General features: G+C 46.5%; 1 protein-coding gene and 1 long non-coding RNA gene across 7 annotated transcripts; one reads left to right on the top strand and one right to left on the bottom strand.

Annotated features, from left to right (window-relative positions):
* Positions 1-354: 354 nt before the first annotated feature.
* On the bottom strand, positions 355-1881 carry LOC129474153 (uncharacterized). Of its 2 annotated transcripts, XR_010119543.1 has the most exons (3): positions 1709-1881; positions 1133-1279; positions 355-891 (listed from the first exon to the last, which is right to left on the bottom strand). It is a non-coding gene; the product is annotated as an uncharacterized lncRNA (long non-coding RNA). The 2 variants fall into 2 exon arrangements; XR_010119542.1 differs by having other exon boundaries at positions 355-1279.
* An 80-nt stretch (positions 1882-1961) lies between these two features.
* Positions 1962-16261, top strand: GZF1 (GDNF inducible zinc finger protein 1). Of its 5 annotated transcripts, none has more exons than XM_063634223.1 (6): positions 1962-2144; positions 8496-9880; positions 11130-11224; positions 12898-13065; positions 13700-13878; positions 14228-16261. In XM_063634223.1, exons 2-6 carry the CDS (start codon positions 8517-8519, stop codon positions 14576-14578), a joined length of 2157 nt encoding a protein of 718 aa, XP_063490293.1. In that variant the 5' UTR covers positions 1962-2144; positions 8496-8516; the 3' UTR covers positions 14579-16261. The 5 variants fall into 5 exon arrangements, with proteins under 5 accessions (XP_063490293.1, XP_055121069.2, XP_055121071.2 ...); XM_055265094.2 differs by lacking the exon at positions 1962-2144 and adding an exon at positions 6114-6356 and having other exon boundaries at positions 13721-13878; XM_055265096.2 differs by lacking the exon at positions 1962-2144 and adding an exon at positions 6372-6998 and having other exon boundaries at positions 13721-13878.
* The last annotated feature ends 1008 nt before the right edge of the window (positions 16262-17269 follow it).

Here is a 17269-nt window from a genome sequence, read left to right as displayed (position 1 = left end):
ATCCTAAGTGAGGAAAAGGATTTGAATGGGGCAGACTGGTCACTATAGGGCCCAGAGGACACGGGGACGGCCCCAACTACTGCCCCTCAGGTCCGGGCCAGACCCCCAGTGGACAGGGAGGATAGGGTACTGGGCGTGTGTCCCCACCCACACTAGCCTGGTTGCAGGCGGCCTCCAAGGGCACAGCGGGAAGCTCCGCCCTTGCCACACCCCCGCCACCCGGGAAGACAAGTGTGCGTGGCACCCTCCTCCTTCGTCCCTGCGGGTGGGGTTTCCCACCGGTGGAAAGCGAAAGCCCCTCCCGTTATGTCCAGCGCGCTGACCACTGCCTTAATTATAAGGCAGATGAAGGTGAAGAGTTTACTGGTTTTTATTTTTACAACTTTTTCTAAATTTTAAATTATTTTAAAAAGTTTAAGAAATTAATTGTGCTGAGTGTAATCATGCAGTGCGAGTTCTTAATAGTGGCCACATCCACAAACCTTGTGTGAAAGAACAGAAGGCGTTCTGCTGTGTTTCACCGTCTCTCCCTCGCTTCAACTTCCAGGTTCCACAGTAGTGGTGACAGCAAGGTCTGTTGGTTTCTTTGGTTTGGGTTTGATGAAAGGCCACTCCAGTGGGGTAGGGGGTGGGCAGGGAGAACAGGGGCTGGGGTGGGAGGGGCAGGAGTTGGGGCCTTGGGGAGTGGAGGAGACGAAGGGGAGAGTGGCTTGGAGAAATCTGGAAGAAGAGACATTGGAAGGCCTGGGGAGGTGAAATGGACACTGGGTGAAGCTGAGGAGTCCTACTGAACCATGTTACCTCTGATCCTGATATTGCCAGAACACCAGGAAATCAAGAAGCTTCTGAATGTGGTCTGTTGCAAGCTTGGAAGGTGCACACCTGTTGCTGCTAATTTGGACAATTTGGGGGAAGAGCAGAGATTTAGATGTTGCTTTGGTCGACCTTAAACACCAGCCCTGCCTCCCCTACCACCTTGCCAAATTAGGGCCCAGTCTCTCTAAAGAGCAAACAGAAAACTGCAGAAAGTTGCTTTGTCCTGTAGACAAAAGGCTGGGACTTGGTAAGAGGAGGGACCCAGGATGCAAAACTTAAGACCAGCCTGGCCAGCAAGGCGAAACCCCGTCTCTACCAAAAATTAGCTGGGCGTGGTGGCGGGCGCCCGTAATCCCAGCTACTCAGGAAGCTGAGGCAGGAGAATCGCTGAACCCAGGAGGCGGAGGTTGTAGTCAGCCAAGATCGCGCCACTGCATTCCAGTCTGGGCGACAGAGCGAGGCTCTGTATAAAAAAACAAACAAAAAATCTTAAACATCACCAACGAGCCTTGTGAGAAATGGTTTAACGTTGTGAAACCTTGCCCAATTTTAAGGCAGGTAAAGGCGTGTGTTTCAACTGAACCCCAGCTGCCCTTTAGGGCATGCTTAATTTGATGTGGACTGTAACCTATTTTGCAGCATGGTAGAGATTTGGAATCTGCACATTAGGAAGAGCGCCCACGAGGCGGTGGCGTTCTTTCTCCATCGGAGCTCACACCCCTCCCGGGGCGCCCTCTCCCAACCCGGGCTCCCGGTGAGCGCGGCCGCCGCTCCTCTGAGGGTTGCTCTTCCCTCGCTTCCAAGCCGAGGCCTCCGCGACACGAACGCCACGCCCGAAGCAGCTCTCGGAACCCAGAGCGCCCATGGGCAGCTCTCGCCAGGACGTACTGACCGAGGGTAGGCTGCCCAGCCGAGTGGGAATGTTGAGGAAAGGACAGCAGCTCAGCAAAGGAGCTGAGTAAAACCACAGCCCAGACCCCGCTGGCCACCAGCCCGAGACCAAGACGCAGGGGGTCGCGCCAGTTTCGCACACAACCGCAGGTTCCAGCATCCCCGATACGACCGACGTCATTACCCTGCGACCGCTCAGGACACTTCGGAGAACTCTTTTTTCAGCTAATAATCGCGCGGTGGCGCGACCACGTGACTCCGGCGCCCTATCCCCGCCGTCCGTCTTCAAGGAGCTCTGGAAGGAACTATCCCAGCGGCTCCAGAAGGCGGGGAGAGGCGGGGCCGGACTCCGGGACAGCCAATGGGCGGGGAGTGCCGCCCAGCCGGACCCACCGGCTGCTCCCTCACGAGCCTGTGGGAGTGCGCCGGCGGTGCAGGTGAGGGGCAGCAAGGACGCCTAGTGGGCAGGGCCCCGCGGTTGCGCGAGCGTCAGTGTTCTTCCTAGTGCAGTTTAGAATTTGATACATTTCTTTCCAGTCTATTTCTATAGATTTGTTTTCAAATCAGATCAGACCCTGTGTAAAATAGTGTAGCCTCCGTTACTCATTATAACATGGTGAGCATTTCCCCAAGCTATTACACATATTTTTAAACATTGTTTTAATGACCGGCATAATAATCCAGTGCTTGGATATATCAAATTATTCGGCCATCTCCTTATAGGTGAGATTGTTTCCAAAGTTTCACTAATGTGAGTCCACTGCAGTGAACGCCCTTACATAAAAATTGTTCACTCCCGTGTACTTTTCTCGTGCAGAGTTCTACAGCATGAAACACTATATTTAATTGCATCAGGGTGATGTTTATCAGTGGCTTATTATTGTTTTTATAGTATTCTATTGTCAGTGAAGTATGCCATTCACACTCTCAAGTGAGTTGTCTATTTGTATTATTTTTTTAAAAATCACAACATAAACTTAGAAAGGAGAGCTTTATTTCTTTAAAGGGTGATAACCTGCAAGGTGGCCCTTCTGACAGGCTGGGAAGCATAGCTTCTGGCAGGAGCTCAAAAGGCAGGCACCTGGAGGGAAGGGGGCCTAAGACAGATTGAAGCTGAAGGGCTTAGCCAAGTACACATATGAACAGGCCACAGGAAGAGCTATGAATATTCATGAAACGGGTCCTGACCCAAGCTTACTGGACAAACGTGCATGTTATAGGTGACCTACTTTGGGGTGGACTCAGCATTTACATGTATTCATGTATTACACTTAGACCCTCTAAGTTGAAAGATCTTTTCAGAACACTGATGCACTTGTGTGCAGCCTCTGTAAACCGCCAGAATCAGACCCTATTCGGTTGTTTCCCATCAGGAAAAAGTTACTGCAGTCAGTCTCTGGTCCAATCAAAGCAGTAATTATTTGTGGAAGTGGCGGGGCTGGGGCCGGGGGCGTGTCAGTCAGCATGTGGATGCAAAGCACATTGTTTGAATATTGCTTATCTAGAGGCTAGTGCTTGTTTGGCTGCTAGAGAATAAAAACCTTGTGGCAGTTAAGGCATAGTTTCTTCTTGAAGGGTAGAGGTGCATGACAACCCTTGCTGGGCATAGCCCTTCATTCTTTATCATTTAGTATTGCCACAAAGAGTCTGTGAGTCTTATGACCTCTATTTTAACCTTAATGCTAGGATGGGTGGTGCACGGAAATGAGGCCTGTCCAACCTCTTGTTCCATCATGGCCAGGAACTCAGTTTTTAAGGTTTCTCTGGCTTAAAAAAAACCTGTTTTTAATGTTTGTTTTCTCCCTCTTGGCCAAGAGGGAGTCTGTTCCATCAGTTGGGGGGCTTAGAATTTTATTTTTAGTTTACAGTATACTTTGCTACTTTTGTGTTAGGCTGGTGTTTTTTACCTTACTGATTTCCAGAAGTTCCTTTGAATAAGCTTGTTGTAATTTCTACCTTTGAACCTGATCTAGTTTATAAATTCCTGTAGCATTTCTAAAGACAATTTTAATATAAAATATATGATTATCATATGCCTTTTCTTTCTTTGGTTAGGCATTAAAGCTATTAAGACACACAACTAAAGCAATCCTTTCAGCATTGAATGCTAGCTAACATAATCAAAGATGCAGTCTCGTTCTATTGCCCAGACTGGAGTGCAATGGCGTGATCTAAGCTCACTGCAACCTCCATCTCCTGGGTTCAAGTGACTCTCCTGCCTCAGCTTCCTGAGCATCTGGGATTATAAGTGCCTACCACCACTCCCGGCTAATTTAGTTTTGTTTTTTTGAGACGGAGTTTTGCTCTGTTGCCCAGGCTGGAGTGCAGTGGCACAATCTCCACTCACTTCAACCTCTACCTCCCGTGTTCAAGCGATTCTCCTGTCTCAGTCTCCTGAATAGCTGGGATTACAGGCATGTGCCACCTTGCCTGGCTAATTTTTGTATTATTAGTAGAGAAGGGGTTTCACCATGTTGGCCAGGCTGGTCTTGAACTCCTGACCTCAGGTGATCCGCCCACTTCGGCCTCCCAAAGTGCTACAATTACAGGTGTGAGACACCACACCTGGCCTAATTTTTGTATTTTAGCAGAGACGGGGTTTCACCATGTTGGCCAGGCTGGTCTTGAACTCCTGACCTCAAGTGATCGGCCTGCCTCAGCCTACTAAAGTGCTGGGATTACAGGCGTGAGCCATGGTGCCTGACCACCTTTTTGTAATGCAAAACAAAATCATAAAACACGATTCTGGGCCTGCTGGAGCCATGGGTGAAAACTGCATTCATTCCAATTTCTTCAAATCCTGGAATGCAAATATAAAGAGAGTCCGCCTAAGAAAGATTTCTGTCACTCATTCATTCTTCAAATATTTATTGAGCACCTACTATGTGTGGGAAACTGGCTCCAGTTCAGGAAATATAATTAAAAGTACAATCTCCCAATCCTTTTCAGAAAGGTAATGGAGAAAGAAAACACTTTGTAATTGAATAAGCATTAAACTAGAATGTGATACCCATCAGAGGCAATCCACTAAGAGACTGCAAAGACAGAACGAAATTTCCCTCTTTTGTGCAGCCAAGCAATCTATTACGCACATTTTCAAGATAAACAATAACTAGTTCTCAAGGGAAGTTGGCAGCATTTTTCATCACACAGTTCATCTAACCTGATATTTGGGGTTATCCTCTGTGTTAGCCAATTGGCTTTATCTAGAGGAAAAAGAAACTTGTATCTTTATGATATAATTTTGTAAGTTGGAACTAACGGCCCACTGAAGTTAGGCTCCTACTCTCCCATTAAAACTGGGAGATAGGGGCATTAACTCCCTTGATACTTAAAGAGATGGCTCCTAGGTCCTAGAGAAAGACATATCTAGGTTATAGAGCGGACAAAAAAGGCCTAACTAGTCTTCAAAAGGATTTATATATTTCAAAGAGAGGAAAAAGTACTTACACTAATTACCAATTTTCTAAAAGTAAATGTTCAAAGTAAAAGGGAGGGAAATCTCTTATTTCCAACAGGAAGTAGTAAACCTCTTATTTTAAATTTGTTTTTGTCCTGACAGTCCCCAAACATTACAAACTCAACCTATCAATAAGACAATTTCTTCTACTGCTGGCCACAGTAACGGACTGCATGACCTGGCAAACCTTTAGCAATGGCTGGGAGCAAAAGGCAAGGTCAGTTTATGGAGAACTGGAAGTCTGACTCAAGGAAGGTGTTTCAAAGCGGGCTTTGGTTAGTATTGAGCAAGAACTGGTGGAAACAGCAAGATTTCGAGGAGTCAGCGAATCTTAGGGCATCAATTGTGCTTTCCCCGGAAAAGTGGATGGGTCTCTGGGGAAGTTCTGTGGTGAACAAAGCCTTCGCCGGGATGGGAACTCCTGGAAAAATAAAGCCGTGCAATAAAGACCACAGGGTGCAGTCCCGGCTCCTGGCGAGCCGCGTCCCCCAGTAGGGGCAGGGGCACCGATAAAGAAGCGCCCCAGAGGAGAGCGCCGCGCCCCGCCTGGCGCCAGTTCTCCAGCGCCCGTGGAGGCATCTGCGCGCGGCTGCGCCCCCAGTAGCCACGGTGAATGCCAGCTCCAAGCCTGGCTTGCCGCGAGGTCCCTCGCGTGGCCACGGGGCCCCACGGGTGCGCTCGGCCTCGGGGACCTGAGCAGCTCTTAGTGGCAAGCGAGCTGCAGGCCACGCCCTGACCGCTGGCTGCTGGGGCCCGGAAGCGACGGCGCCTCGCGGCCAGAAGCCCGGAACGGACGCGAAAGTGACCACGCACCTCTGGCGCTCATGTGACTTTTCGCGACTGGCCCCGCCCCTCTGTGGCGTGCCGCAGCGCAGACGTCGCTGTCTCCTGCGCAGGCGCAGGCCTTGGCTCGCGGTGGGTGACGCAATGCGGCGGGTGACGCAACCGGCGTCGCCAGTCAGTCGCGCGGCCAGATCAGGTAGCTGCCGGAACCGCTCCGTCGCCCGAAGTGTGCGCTCAGCCACTTCCTCAGCCCCGTCAGGGGCGGGGCCGGCCGCGGGAGAGGAGGGGCCTGCAGCGACCAATCTGCGGTGCCTGCGCAGGGTGCCACGCCACGCCCAGCCGGGCCGGCCGTTCCTACCGGTCTGGTCCAGCGGACAGCGGCGGCAGCTGGGGTGCCGGCTGGGAGGTGAGTGCTCGGCCCACAGGCCTGGCCCCGGCCCCTCGCCGCCCGCCGCCGCTTCTCTGTGGTCCGCGCGCCCCGGCTGCTCTGTGGAGCTGCGGGTCTCGGGGATGTGGGAGTGGGGCAGGGGGCGGCCCGAGGGCCTGATCCACGCGGCCCCGGATGCCCGCGTCGGGAGGCGGCGCGTCCGGCCGAGGAGGGGCTTCTCTGTGGCTGCAGTAGTTTGTTCTCCGGGTCGTCTTTGGAGTGGCGGAGCGGCGTCCGGGCGCTGGGGCGGCCAAGTGGCGCGGGCAGGGTGGGAGGTGCCGTGAGGGCGGCGAGGACAGCGGCGGCTTTAAGCCTCCCTGGAAACCCTGGCCCTTGTGGCCGTGGACGGGGCTGCGGATAGCAGCGTCTCCTGGAAGGGCTCTGGCTCCGTGAGCCCCGGGGATTCAGGAGCCGCCGACGGTGGTGCACATGCCGGGCGCACTAGGAGGCGGCCAGAATGCCAATGAGATTCGGCGGACACGCAGCTGTCACCGGCCGCAGAGGGCCCTGTCTCCACCTCCAGTGCCTGCACTCCAGTAGCCAAGCAACATAGGAAATCGCGCTCAGAACCCACTTTGCTGATTGAGAAATCAGGTCCCCTCGAAGGCCCTGTTGGCAGAGGTCTGGGGAAGTCAGGGCTGGCGGTGCGTGTGGGCATCAGGCTGAGAGAGCCCTCTGCAGTCTTGTTTCCCCAGGCTGGGGCTGGGACCGGGACCACTGAAACCCCGCCCCACTCTTATAGATCCCTTGCTTAGGCTTTGTCAGTGTTCTCACAGTTTACTGTGGCGTCTCCTTCAGGCGCCGTTGATCAAACCTCATAGGTACCTGTTTACAGTGGAATTCCCAGAGGGCAGTCTTTTCCATGTTTGGGGGACTGGTGGTTGTGGGGAGCGGTATCATTGATGAGACTGCAGAAGGGGAGAGGGGTGGAACTAGTTTTTCAGGGAAGATGATGACAAGTTTTTTTCTAGACATGTTGAATCCGAGGTGACATCTGTGGTCTGGCCGAAGGAGGCTAGAAGGAAGGCATGTGCTTTGGATGGACGGAAACAGGAATCAAAGAGGAAGGTAGATTCAGGAGCTGAAGGGCAGGGACGAACTTCGTGGAGAAAACATATTCAGGGAGTTTGTGGCAAAGCAGCAGAAATGACGATGGGGTGAAGGTATCTGGAGGCCTTAGGTGGGGTTGGTGAAATTTGCATGCCCGCTGCAGTGGAAAGATTTAGGGGCTAAAGATAACCCTTTGCTTTTGGCAAGGCTGAGGGGAAGAGTGTGTTGAGTAGTTTGAGTTGAATCCGGGCACCAGGCCCTGGCTCAGGTCCCAACCAGCCATTGACTGTTACCTTGATAGATCCTCATCTATGAAATGGGGATCACTGTAGCACCTTGGCCTATGTGTGGGAAACCAATAACAACTAGCCAACAAGTTTCAGGCTCATGGAACCCTGGTAACAGCCGGTCAGCCTTCTTCAGAGGAGGAAATGGGTTCACAGAAGTAGCTTGCTCAAAGTAACATAAAAGCCGTGGAACTTACATTATTTCAGTAGAGTAACAATAGTTCAAATTATGAGGAGTTTAGGATGTTGGGAATGGGCGATGAATTGTGAACTGCTTTTCCAAGAAGTTTTTCTCATGGAAAGTAGTTATTTAGTTGATTCTTTTCAAAAGCAAAAATGATTCCCTAAGGTTTTGGATTTGCTCCCAGATGGTGGTGGCTATGTGTTTTAATTATCTGGTTTCCTGATCAGAGAACTGGACATTATTGTTGCCATGAATTCTTTTACAGTTTTGGGGACTATGTAAGCAAATTAGATAGTGACCTTGGTGAGCAAATTACTGTGTTAATGTATTTCACTAATCACAGCTTCCATCATTTGTTTATCACTGGAGGAAATCTTAGAATACACTTTTTTTCATGCCAATTTATTACCTTAGGAAAATGCATGAGGAACTTCACTTTAGAAAACTGCTAAGAAGTGAAATGTCATTTGAATCTTTACCTGAGTAAAGCTAGGTTGTTAATGAGTCTATATCCTCTCAAGTACTGAAGGAATCCTCAAATTTTAGTCCTTTTGCATCAGTGGTTGCTCATGTATAATTCTTGTTTCTTTTTCAAAGCTGTTTTTGGAAGGAAGAAAGATGGAAAGCAGTGCAGTTCTGCTGGAATCCAAATCCTCCCCATTTAACCTACTGCATGAGATGCATGAACTTCGCCTCCTGGGTCACCTGTGTGACGTGACAGTCAGCGTGGAGTATCAGGGCATCCGCAAAGACTTCATGGCCCACAAGGCAGTGCTGGCTGCCACCAGCAAGTTTTTTAAGGAAGTGTTCCTTAATGAGAAGAGTGTGGATGGTACTAGGACTAATGTCTACTTAAATGAAGTACAGGTTGCTGACTTTGCTTCATTTCTTGAGTTTGTCTACACTGCAAAGGTAAAGGTAGAAGAAGATCGGGTGCAGCGAATGCTGGAAATGGCTGAAAAGCTGAAATGTTTGGACTTATCAGAAACTTGTTTTCAATTAAAGAAACAGATGTTAGAGTCAGTACTTTTGGAGTTGCAAAATTTCTCAGAGTCTCAGGAGGTGGAGGTGAGCAGTGGCTCCCAAGTTAGTGCTGCTGCTGCCCCCAGGGCAAGTGTGGCCACTGATGGCCCTCACCCCAATGGTCTCACGGATTCCTTGGGCTACCCAGGAGAGAGAGCCAGCAATGGCATGTCTTCAGATTTGCCACCGAAGAAGTCCAAGGACAAACTAGACAAGAAGAAAGAAGTAGTTAAACCTCCCTACCCTAAAATCAGGAGAGCTAGTGGAAGGCTGGCGGGGAGGAAGGTCTTTGTGGAGATCCCTAAAAAGAAATATACGAGAAGACTCCGAGAGCAGCAGAAAAGTGCTGAGGGTGACGTGGGGGACTACAGGTGTCCCCAGGACCAAAGCCCAGACAGGGTGGGCACGGAGATGGAGCCGGTTTCCAAAAATGAGGGTTGCCAGGCAGGTGCTGAGTTGGAGGAAGTGTCAAAGAAAGCAGGGCCGGAGGAGGAAGAGGAGGAGGAGGAGGAGGACGAAGAAGGGGAGAAGAAGAAGAGCAACTTTAAGTGCAGCATTTGCGAGAAGGCGTTTCTGTACGAGAAGAGCTTCCTGAAGCACAGCAAGCACCGCCACGGCGTGGCCACCGAGGTGGTGTACCGCTGCGACACCTGCGGCCAGACCTTCGCCAACCGCTGCAACCTGAAGAGCCACCAGCGCCACGTGCACAGCAGCGAGCGCCACTTCCCATGCGAGCTGTGCGGGAAGAAGTTCAAGCGCAAGAAGGATGTGAAGCGGCACGTGCTGCAGGTGCACGAGGGCGGCGGCGAGCGGCACCGCTGCGGCCAGTGCGGCAAGGGCCTGAGCTCCAAGACAGCACTGCGGCTGCACGAGCGCACACACACGGGAGACCGGCCCTACGGCTGCACTGAGTGCGGCGCCAGGTTCTCGCAGCCGTCTGCGCTCAAGACGCACATGAGGTATGCAGGGAGCCATCCAGAGGGGTCCCTGCGCACTGGAAGGGTGTGACAAGCACTGAGGTCGTCCTGGGATTTGATGTCTTACTGCTTAATTTCTCCGCTCCAGATGTGGGGGCTTATTTCCAGACAGCGCTGAGTTCTCTGTCAAGGTAGAGGGGCTGCGAGTGATGGCTCTGCTCCCTTGTTCTGAGACCCCTGGGGCGCCCCTGCTGGCCAGGAGGTCCCCCTGGTGGGACTGCGACAGCGGCCGCGGGCTCGCCCCACTGTGCTGGAGGAAGAGTTGGGCCTCGTTACCTTTATTTCTCCTTTCCTGACTCTTCATTTAGATCTTGGGTTCTGTGACCCTCCGGGTCCCACAGTCTCAGTAGAGACCTCAGTGAGATGCCATTTCAGGCTTTAGGACTCGTCTCTGGTCTTTCGGTTCTCAGGCTTGGAAGGAGTGCCATCTTGGCAGTCTACACTCCAGAATCAGGACAGACAGTGCTTTCTGTTTCTTAATATGTTTCTGAGCTGTAGGTGTGTGGTGATGTTTTTAAATATTTCCTTATAGTTCTTAGTATATTTATTCTTGAAATCCCAACAAGCAGTTGTTTTCTCTTCTCTTCTAGATCTGCCCTCAAACCTCGGTCAGTCTTGGGTTAGTAGCATGGTGTTCATCTTTTACTCTATATAATAAGTTAAAAATACTTGGTTTAGGAAGTGCTCAGTAAATTATGTTTGATTGCTACTTCATACTAGTTGTGACATTAAAATGCTTATGCATTTAAAAAATGCCACCGTCAGCAATTTGAGAACAGTTCTCTTTTCTCTACTGGTGATGTCATATTAGGAAATGAGAGTAACATTTTTGATCATGTGACACTTAATCAGCAGTAGTTCCTAAGGTGTTTGTGGCTGATTGTGTATGAGACAGCTTTACAAATGTTAGATTGTGGTCTTTAGTGTTTTAAAAAATCTGCAAAGGCCTGGTCTCTACCTGCACATGCCTTATAGCATCAGCAATAGGGCTTGTGATCAGGTGTAGATGAACATTCCAGTCAGTGATTTATGGAAAATGTGTGGATCCATTGACCTTGTGCAGAAACTCAGTTTATTGTGGGATGGAGATTATGGGCTCTTGACCTGTCACTACAGTCATTCTCATTAGGTCTCTTGGAATAAATGATTTTTGCAGGATAGAGTGGAAATTGTATTGCAAAGTGAGCTTTGAAATACATCCTAAGTTATCATCTGAATGTTGTACTTTCAGAATTCATACAGGGGAAAAACCTTTTGTCTGTGATGAATGTGGTGCAAGATTCACTCAGAACCACATGCTGATTTATCATAAAAGGTGTCACACAGGTAAATACCCATGCTGTTGTGATTGAATGTCTTTCCTAGATCTAGAAGGAAATGCAATTGATTAATTTTGAAGTTGGCATCTACCAAGGTGGTGCAGGTTAAAGCCATGATATAGCTTTTCCATCTAGTAAGTGAGCAAAATGAATAAACATACACCCATTGCCTTTGTTGCTAGTGTGCACATGGCCATGGCTTTTATACCACCAGGCCATAGGATCTGGCATGCACGTCTTAGGTATCAAGAGATATAAAATAGTTCTTTTGTAACTGAAAATTTTTTTTCTAAGACTCTGTCCTAAAGAAATTGTCCAACATGGGAAGAGCGGTATGCTGTTATCCCACTTCTTGCTATTTTTATTAACTAAGAATGGGAAACAGCCTGATTGTCCAACCACAAGGAAGTGCTCCAGTAAACTCTGGTAAATCTATACCCTGGCTTATGACCCGGCTATTCAGAGTAAGGGCTCTGAATGACATGAAAAAGTCTGTGCTTGGATGTTCAACTTTAAAATCCACAATTAAGTGTACAGTTAACCTCAACTGTATTGAAAACCTGCACATAAAAGACCAGAAGAAAATAAGTTGTTATATGATACATTAAGGTAGTAGGATTATCTCATTTCTGTTTTCCAAAGTCTTTATGATTTATTATGTGACAGAGAAAATTTAAGTTGGCTTTATTCTGCTTCAGCACAGTAACCCTGAGGTTTAGAATCTTGTGGAAGATACAGAAGCATACAGCACTGAAGTGTTCCAATTCTTCTCATTTTCTTCTTTGCTTGCATTTTTTATACTTACTTGTAAACACTGGCTTACAAGCCTCAAGTTCAGATGCATGTGAGACAGAGATGACATGTCTCTGACTCATTAGACACCACATCTGTGTGATTAGACACCAATTCTGCTCATTCTGAAGTCATAATTCATGTTATTAAATGAAAATCTCATTTAATGTCATGAAATTAGCATTTAATGACATGAGTTTTGACTACAGAAATGAGTAGAATTGGTGTTTAAAGAAAGCTTAGGATTGGGGACAAAGTCAGGTTATAATGAAGGATTAAGTTAGAATTGGTCCTTTGATAAGAATATTAACATGGTAAGATTTTACTAAAGTCGCTGTTTTTATTTTGATGTCTGAAATCGGGCACAGCTAATAATTTGGTAAGTCTTATTTGTGGGATTAAACTACAAAAAGTGAGATGGTATTTAAAACTTTTGTCCTACAATTCAATCAAGTTGATTGGAGTTGCTACTCTAGAATAGTGATACATATCCATTGTCAACTTCCCCTTTATTCTGATAAAGATCCATAGAAGTGTTCCTTTGAAAATAATCCAGCAGTTCCTCCAAACAGAAGTTGTGAAATTATTTTCTTGTTTGGAATGAGTAAATTTCTAAAATGTGAGCCAGCTGAACAAACAATACCTCTTTGATTCTAGTCAAATGGAATTTTTCTTGCAATTTCCAAGGATATTTTACACCAACTTTCAGTAAGTAGCAAGCATCATACATGAATATATATTTTATGATAGTTTTTACTAGAAAATGTAACATGCTGCCTACCAAGGCACTTTTGAGGAGTTCATGTGGGTTTTAACAGTGGAGACCTACTGATCCATGTGTTTTTAATGCCTGTATTGTTTATGACTTTATTTCATTTTTTCATGTAGGTGAAAGACCTTTTATGTGTGAAACATGTGGCAAGAGTTTTGCTTCTAAGGAGTACTTAAAACACCACAATAGAATCCATACTGGATCCAAACCCTTTAAATGTGAAGTATGTTTCAGGACTTTTGCCCAGCGGAATTCACTCTACCAGCATATTAAAGTCCACACAGGTATGGTTGGAATGTCCCAGGGAAGGGAGTTTAGTTTGGCCAAAAAAAAAAATTCCAAAGCTTGTAGATTTACCAGTAAATTACTTGGAACTAAGCTTTTGAAGAAAACTGGCCAAACTTTGTATGTCATAATAGCATTTATTTAGAGATTGTTTCTAACTCTGAGAAACTGAAAAGTGGGAGCACTTATGTGTGTAAATGAGAGAAGACTAAGTCCCTTTGCTACATGGAGTTTTCACTGAAAAGGACAGACAGCTTAGTCATGGTGTGAATGTAGGAAGTAGATGTGGATGTGTGGACATAGGGATAATGATCTGTACATGTTAGTATATGCACACGCACACATGCATATTCAGTTGTTAGGGGTCTTTTAATTATATACTCCATTACCGTGGAAAACAGGTGTCATTCCTATAGTTATAATACCTGCTGCAGGCACATGTCCTGGCCCCTTTTTGGTGTAGGCCATAAATTTTTGGTATTATAGAGATAGTAGATTTGTAGCCCTTAAGTTGTTCCCAACATAACCTTCCTTCTGTTGGATGCTGAGGCTTCCCAGTGGTTTACAACAGCATCATTCATTCAAGTATGTATTCAGAATTAAGCACAGTAGGCCAAAGGGACCCACCAGCAGTCTCCTCTCTCCCTGCCTCAGGGGAGCGTCCCTACTGCTGTGACCAGTGCGGCAAGCAGTTCACCCAGCTCAACGCCCTCCAGCGCCATCGCCGCATCCACACAGGGGAGAGGCCATTCATGTGCAATGCATGCGGACGGACATTCACCGACAAGTCCACTCTTCGACGGCACACCTCAGTAAGCAGTGGGTTGGCTTATTTGAGAAACAAGCTGCTGTCCTTAGATACATGGAAAGAGAAATACCTACCACCATTCTCCAAGGTGGTTAGAGGTCGAGACAACAAGTACTTTCTCCTTGGGTTGTCTCTGCAGTGGAACACTCACAGAGTGAATGAAGTGGAACACCAAGCCCCAAGGCCCAGGGACAGCATAATCCACGATGACTACTCTGTAACAGTGAGGGTGGTGGCAGGCAGGTACTTATTAGTGAAAGTTGAAAATTGAAGTTGTAGAGGGACTATTGTTTTAAAAGATGCACTTGTTCAGAGACACATTCAGTGACTTTTGTTTTGTGTTTAACTTACAGATACACGATAAGAATACTCCATGGAAGTCTTTCCTCGTCATTGTAGATGGCTCGCCCAAGAACAATGATGGACACAAGACTGAACAGCCTGATGAAGAGTATGTGTCATCCAAGCTTTCAGATAAATTGCTGTCTTTTGCAGAAAATGGCCATTTCCACAACCTGGCTGCAGTCCAAGGCACTGTACCTACCATGCAGGAGAACAGTTCTGCAGACACAGCCTGCAAGTCGGATGACTCCGTGGTGTCCCAGGACACCCTGCTGGCCACCACCATCAGCGAGCTTAGCGAGCTGACCCCACAGACAGACTCGATGCCCACACAGCTTCACTCTTTGAGCAACATGGAATAAGAGCTTCAAGCAGTTCCCATCCTGTTAGTCTGTGTGGTAGCTGAACTCAAGATGATGTCAGGCTAAGAAAAATAATTGTCCATGTGGGCAAGAATGGCCTCTGCAGATTTTCCTGAACTTCTGCTAACTTGCACGGCTTTATCACAGCATTTTTAAAGCTTTCCCTCAAAAATCCTGATCTGCATGATCTCAGCTACTTTATTGACAAACAAGGCAGTGAACATAACCTTACTTAATTCTGGTGTAGGGTGTATGTGTTAATCGTTCTAATTCTTGATTATCTAGTTTAGACAACTGCTGGTCTTAACTGCAGAGTACAGAGCACTGAACCAGCTCCTGATATTGTCATTAGCAGTCTTCCTGGCTTCTCACCCTGCCTTATATTTCCATGTGGGTTTACTTCTCGCATAACTACTTTTAAGGTATTTTTCTTCCAAGCTGAAATAAAACTGGGGCCACATATTTTCAGTCATTTCTTCCCTGTTGAATTGAAGCAAATCGGATTTTCTGTGGGGACCCTCAAATGCAACTGAAGAAATAGATTGTTGCATTCATTCCTCCCCACCCCCCATTTGTAGGCAGTAAACAAGGTATGACACATTGAACACCTGCAAAACTGCTAGCATAATCTCAGCACATATGCAGCTAGGAAGTTTGTCATAAAATCAACTTAGAAATGAGATGAGACTGTTAAGTTTCAGTCTTAAAAAAATCAGATTAGGTAAAAGCTGTCCTACCAAAGAGTCTAGCAAAACAATATAGTATTTTTTTGCAGAGGCGTGAAAAATTAGATGCTTTAGAGTACTTGAAAGTTGTGTAGTCATTTTATTTGCAAAATGAGGTGACTGTGGCAAATTCTAGAACACAGAGTATTATTATTTTTGCCAGGTTTTTCTGACTTGATTTCTGTAATTTCCAGAAACCCAGACTTCTCATTTCTATACCTAGAGATGGAAACAGGCAAGTAACTGACATGTCTATTTCCTTGGGAGCATGTGAGAACACAGCAGTAGGGACCAAAAGTCTCAGCACACTTACCTCCGATTATGCCTTAAAGAGTTGATTGTGAAGAACCAGTAACTGTCTCAAATGCTTCTTTCGCTGTTTCATGCAGGACTTAATTATTGCTTTAAAAAATTCACAATGAAAAGACGATTCTGCTGTATTTGTTAAATGTTGACATTTGGTTCTAGGGCCTTGAGTATGTGCCATGTGCTTGTGAAATGCTTTGATTCACATGTAACATTTAAACATATTAATTTAAAAAGGGAACCTTGGAGAATTCTTTTGTTCGCTAGTTCCTTTTTTGTCTACATTTTTAATTTATTAAACTTGCTGTGAAAACATTGATTTTCTAAGAGGAAGGTACTTTGTCCTTAAGTTCCAGGATGAAGATGTAGCTGCACTATGCCAGAAATTAATGAGGGAAGACTTTCTTCCTAAGTGCTTATGTTTTAACTTATGTTAGTGAAACCACTACAAGGTGTTTCAAGCGCTGATAACATGTTTCACACCTGCCCTTGGAGGTCACAGTACTAATTTACTTCAAATTTAGTTATGACAATGTCACTGTATCCTAGTTATGTTTACAGAACAAATAAATAATGACTGTCACACATCCAGAGGAGACCGAACCTGCCCAGCTGATGTACTGTTTTATGGAATAAAGTCACTTGATCAGAAGGAATTGAAACAATAGATTATTTTGTTACCTACTGGAGGGATTTTTGTCTTGAATTTGTTTCTTTAGAAATTCTACAAAAAAATGTTGTTAATGTCTGCTTTGTAAAAGCAGTTTTGCAATTTTTTAAAGATCTACTTCTGTGATAATTTAGGCTCTGCAGAAATAGGATTCTTAATTGAAACATATAATTTGCTTAATTAGATGAATAATGAAATGTAAAATCTGGGTCCATAAGCCTTTATTTCATACAGTCCTAGGATTAAGCTGTTAAACTGCTTGGATCCCAGTTGGTCTCTGGCAGTGGGATCCTGGAGAGGAGAAATCCTGGCCTCTGCTCACGCGCAGGCCGCAACCGGGCTCAAAGGGCGGTTGAGCTCTCTGCCACTTTGTTCAATGTAAAAAGTAGGCATCAAAGATATGACTTCTACTATATACATTTCTCTGTCCCTGAGAACAGAGAAACCTAACCCTGTAGGGGACTGGTTACAGAGGACCTCCTGGAGCGTCTGCCCCATTCCTCCAAGTCCAAGTACAGCCATGCCGAGTGGAAGCAAGGCCACCCTCTGAGTGGATTGGTCCCAAGTGTGTAATGAGGAAAGTGCCCAGGTGCCGGCACACTGCCTCTCCCAGAGCCTCAAGAAGGGCCATTTAGGAGCTTACTTCAACCATTTTCCAACCATTTTCTGTGAAATACTGTCAGCCCAAATTCTAAAGGGATGTGCAGCCTTTTGTTTTACCAAATTCTTTGTTGTCGTTTGGAAAAAATGGGCCATGTGGTGGAGACCTTTATTTAAGGTGATTTTTACAGAAATGTGATTTTGCTGTAGATGATTATCCAAACAAGTAAATTTGAGTGTATAATTTAATTTTTAACCTGTTAAATAAACCTTGTCACTCCAAGGAGTTCATTTTTGGGAAACAAGATGGGTACTTGTCAATTTAACCAAATATCATGATACTCAGGTACTCAGGAGTAACAATATTTCATTTGATGTGACTGAGAAAGC

This window comes from Symphalangus syndactylus, chromosome 24 (assembly GCF_028878055.3).
Source record: "Symphalangus syndactylus isolate Jambi chromosome 24, NHGRI_mSymSyn1-v2.1_pri, whole genome shotgun sequence".
Taxonomy (NCBI): domain Eukaryota; kingdom Metazoa; phylum Chordata; class Mammalia; order Primates; family Hylobatidae; genus Symphalangus; species Symphalangus syndactylus.
This window is presented reverse-complemented; position numbering and strand designations above follow the sequence as displayed.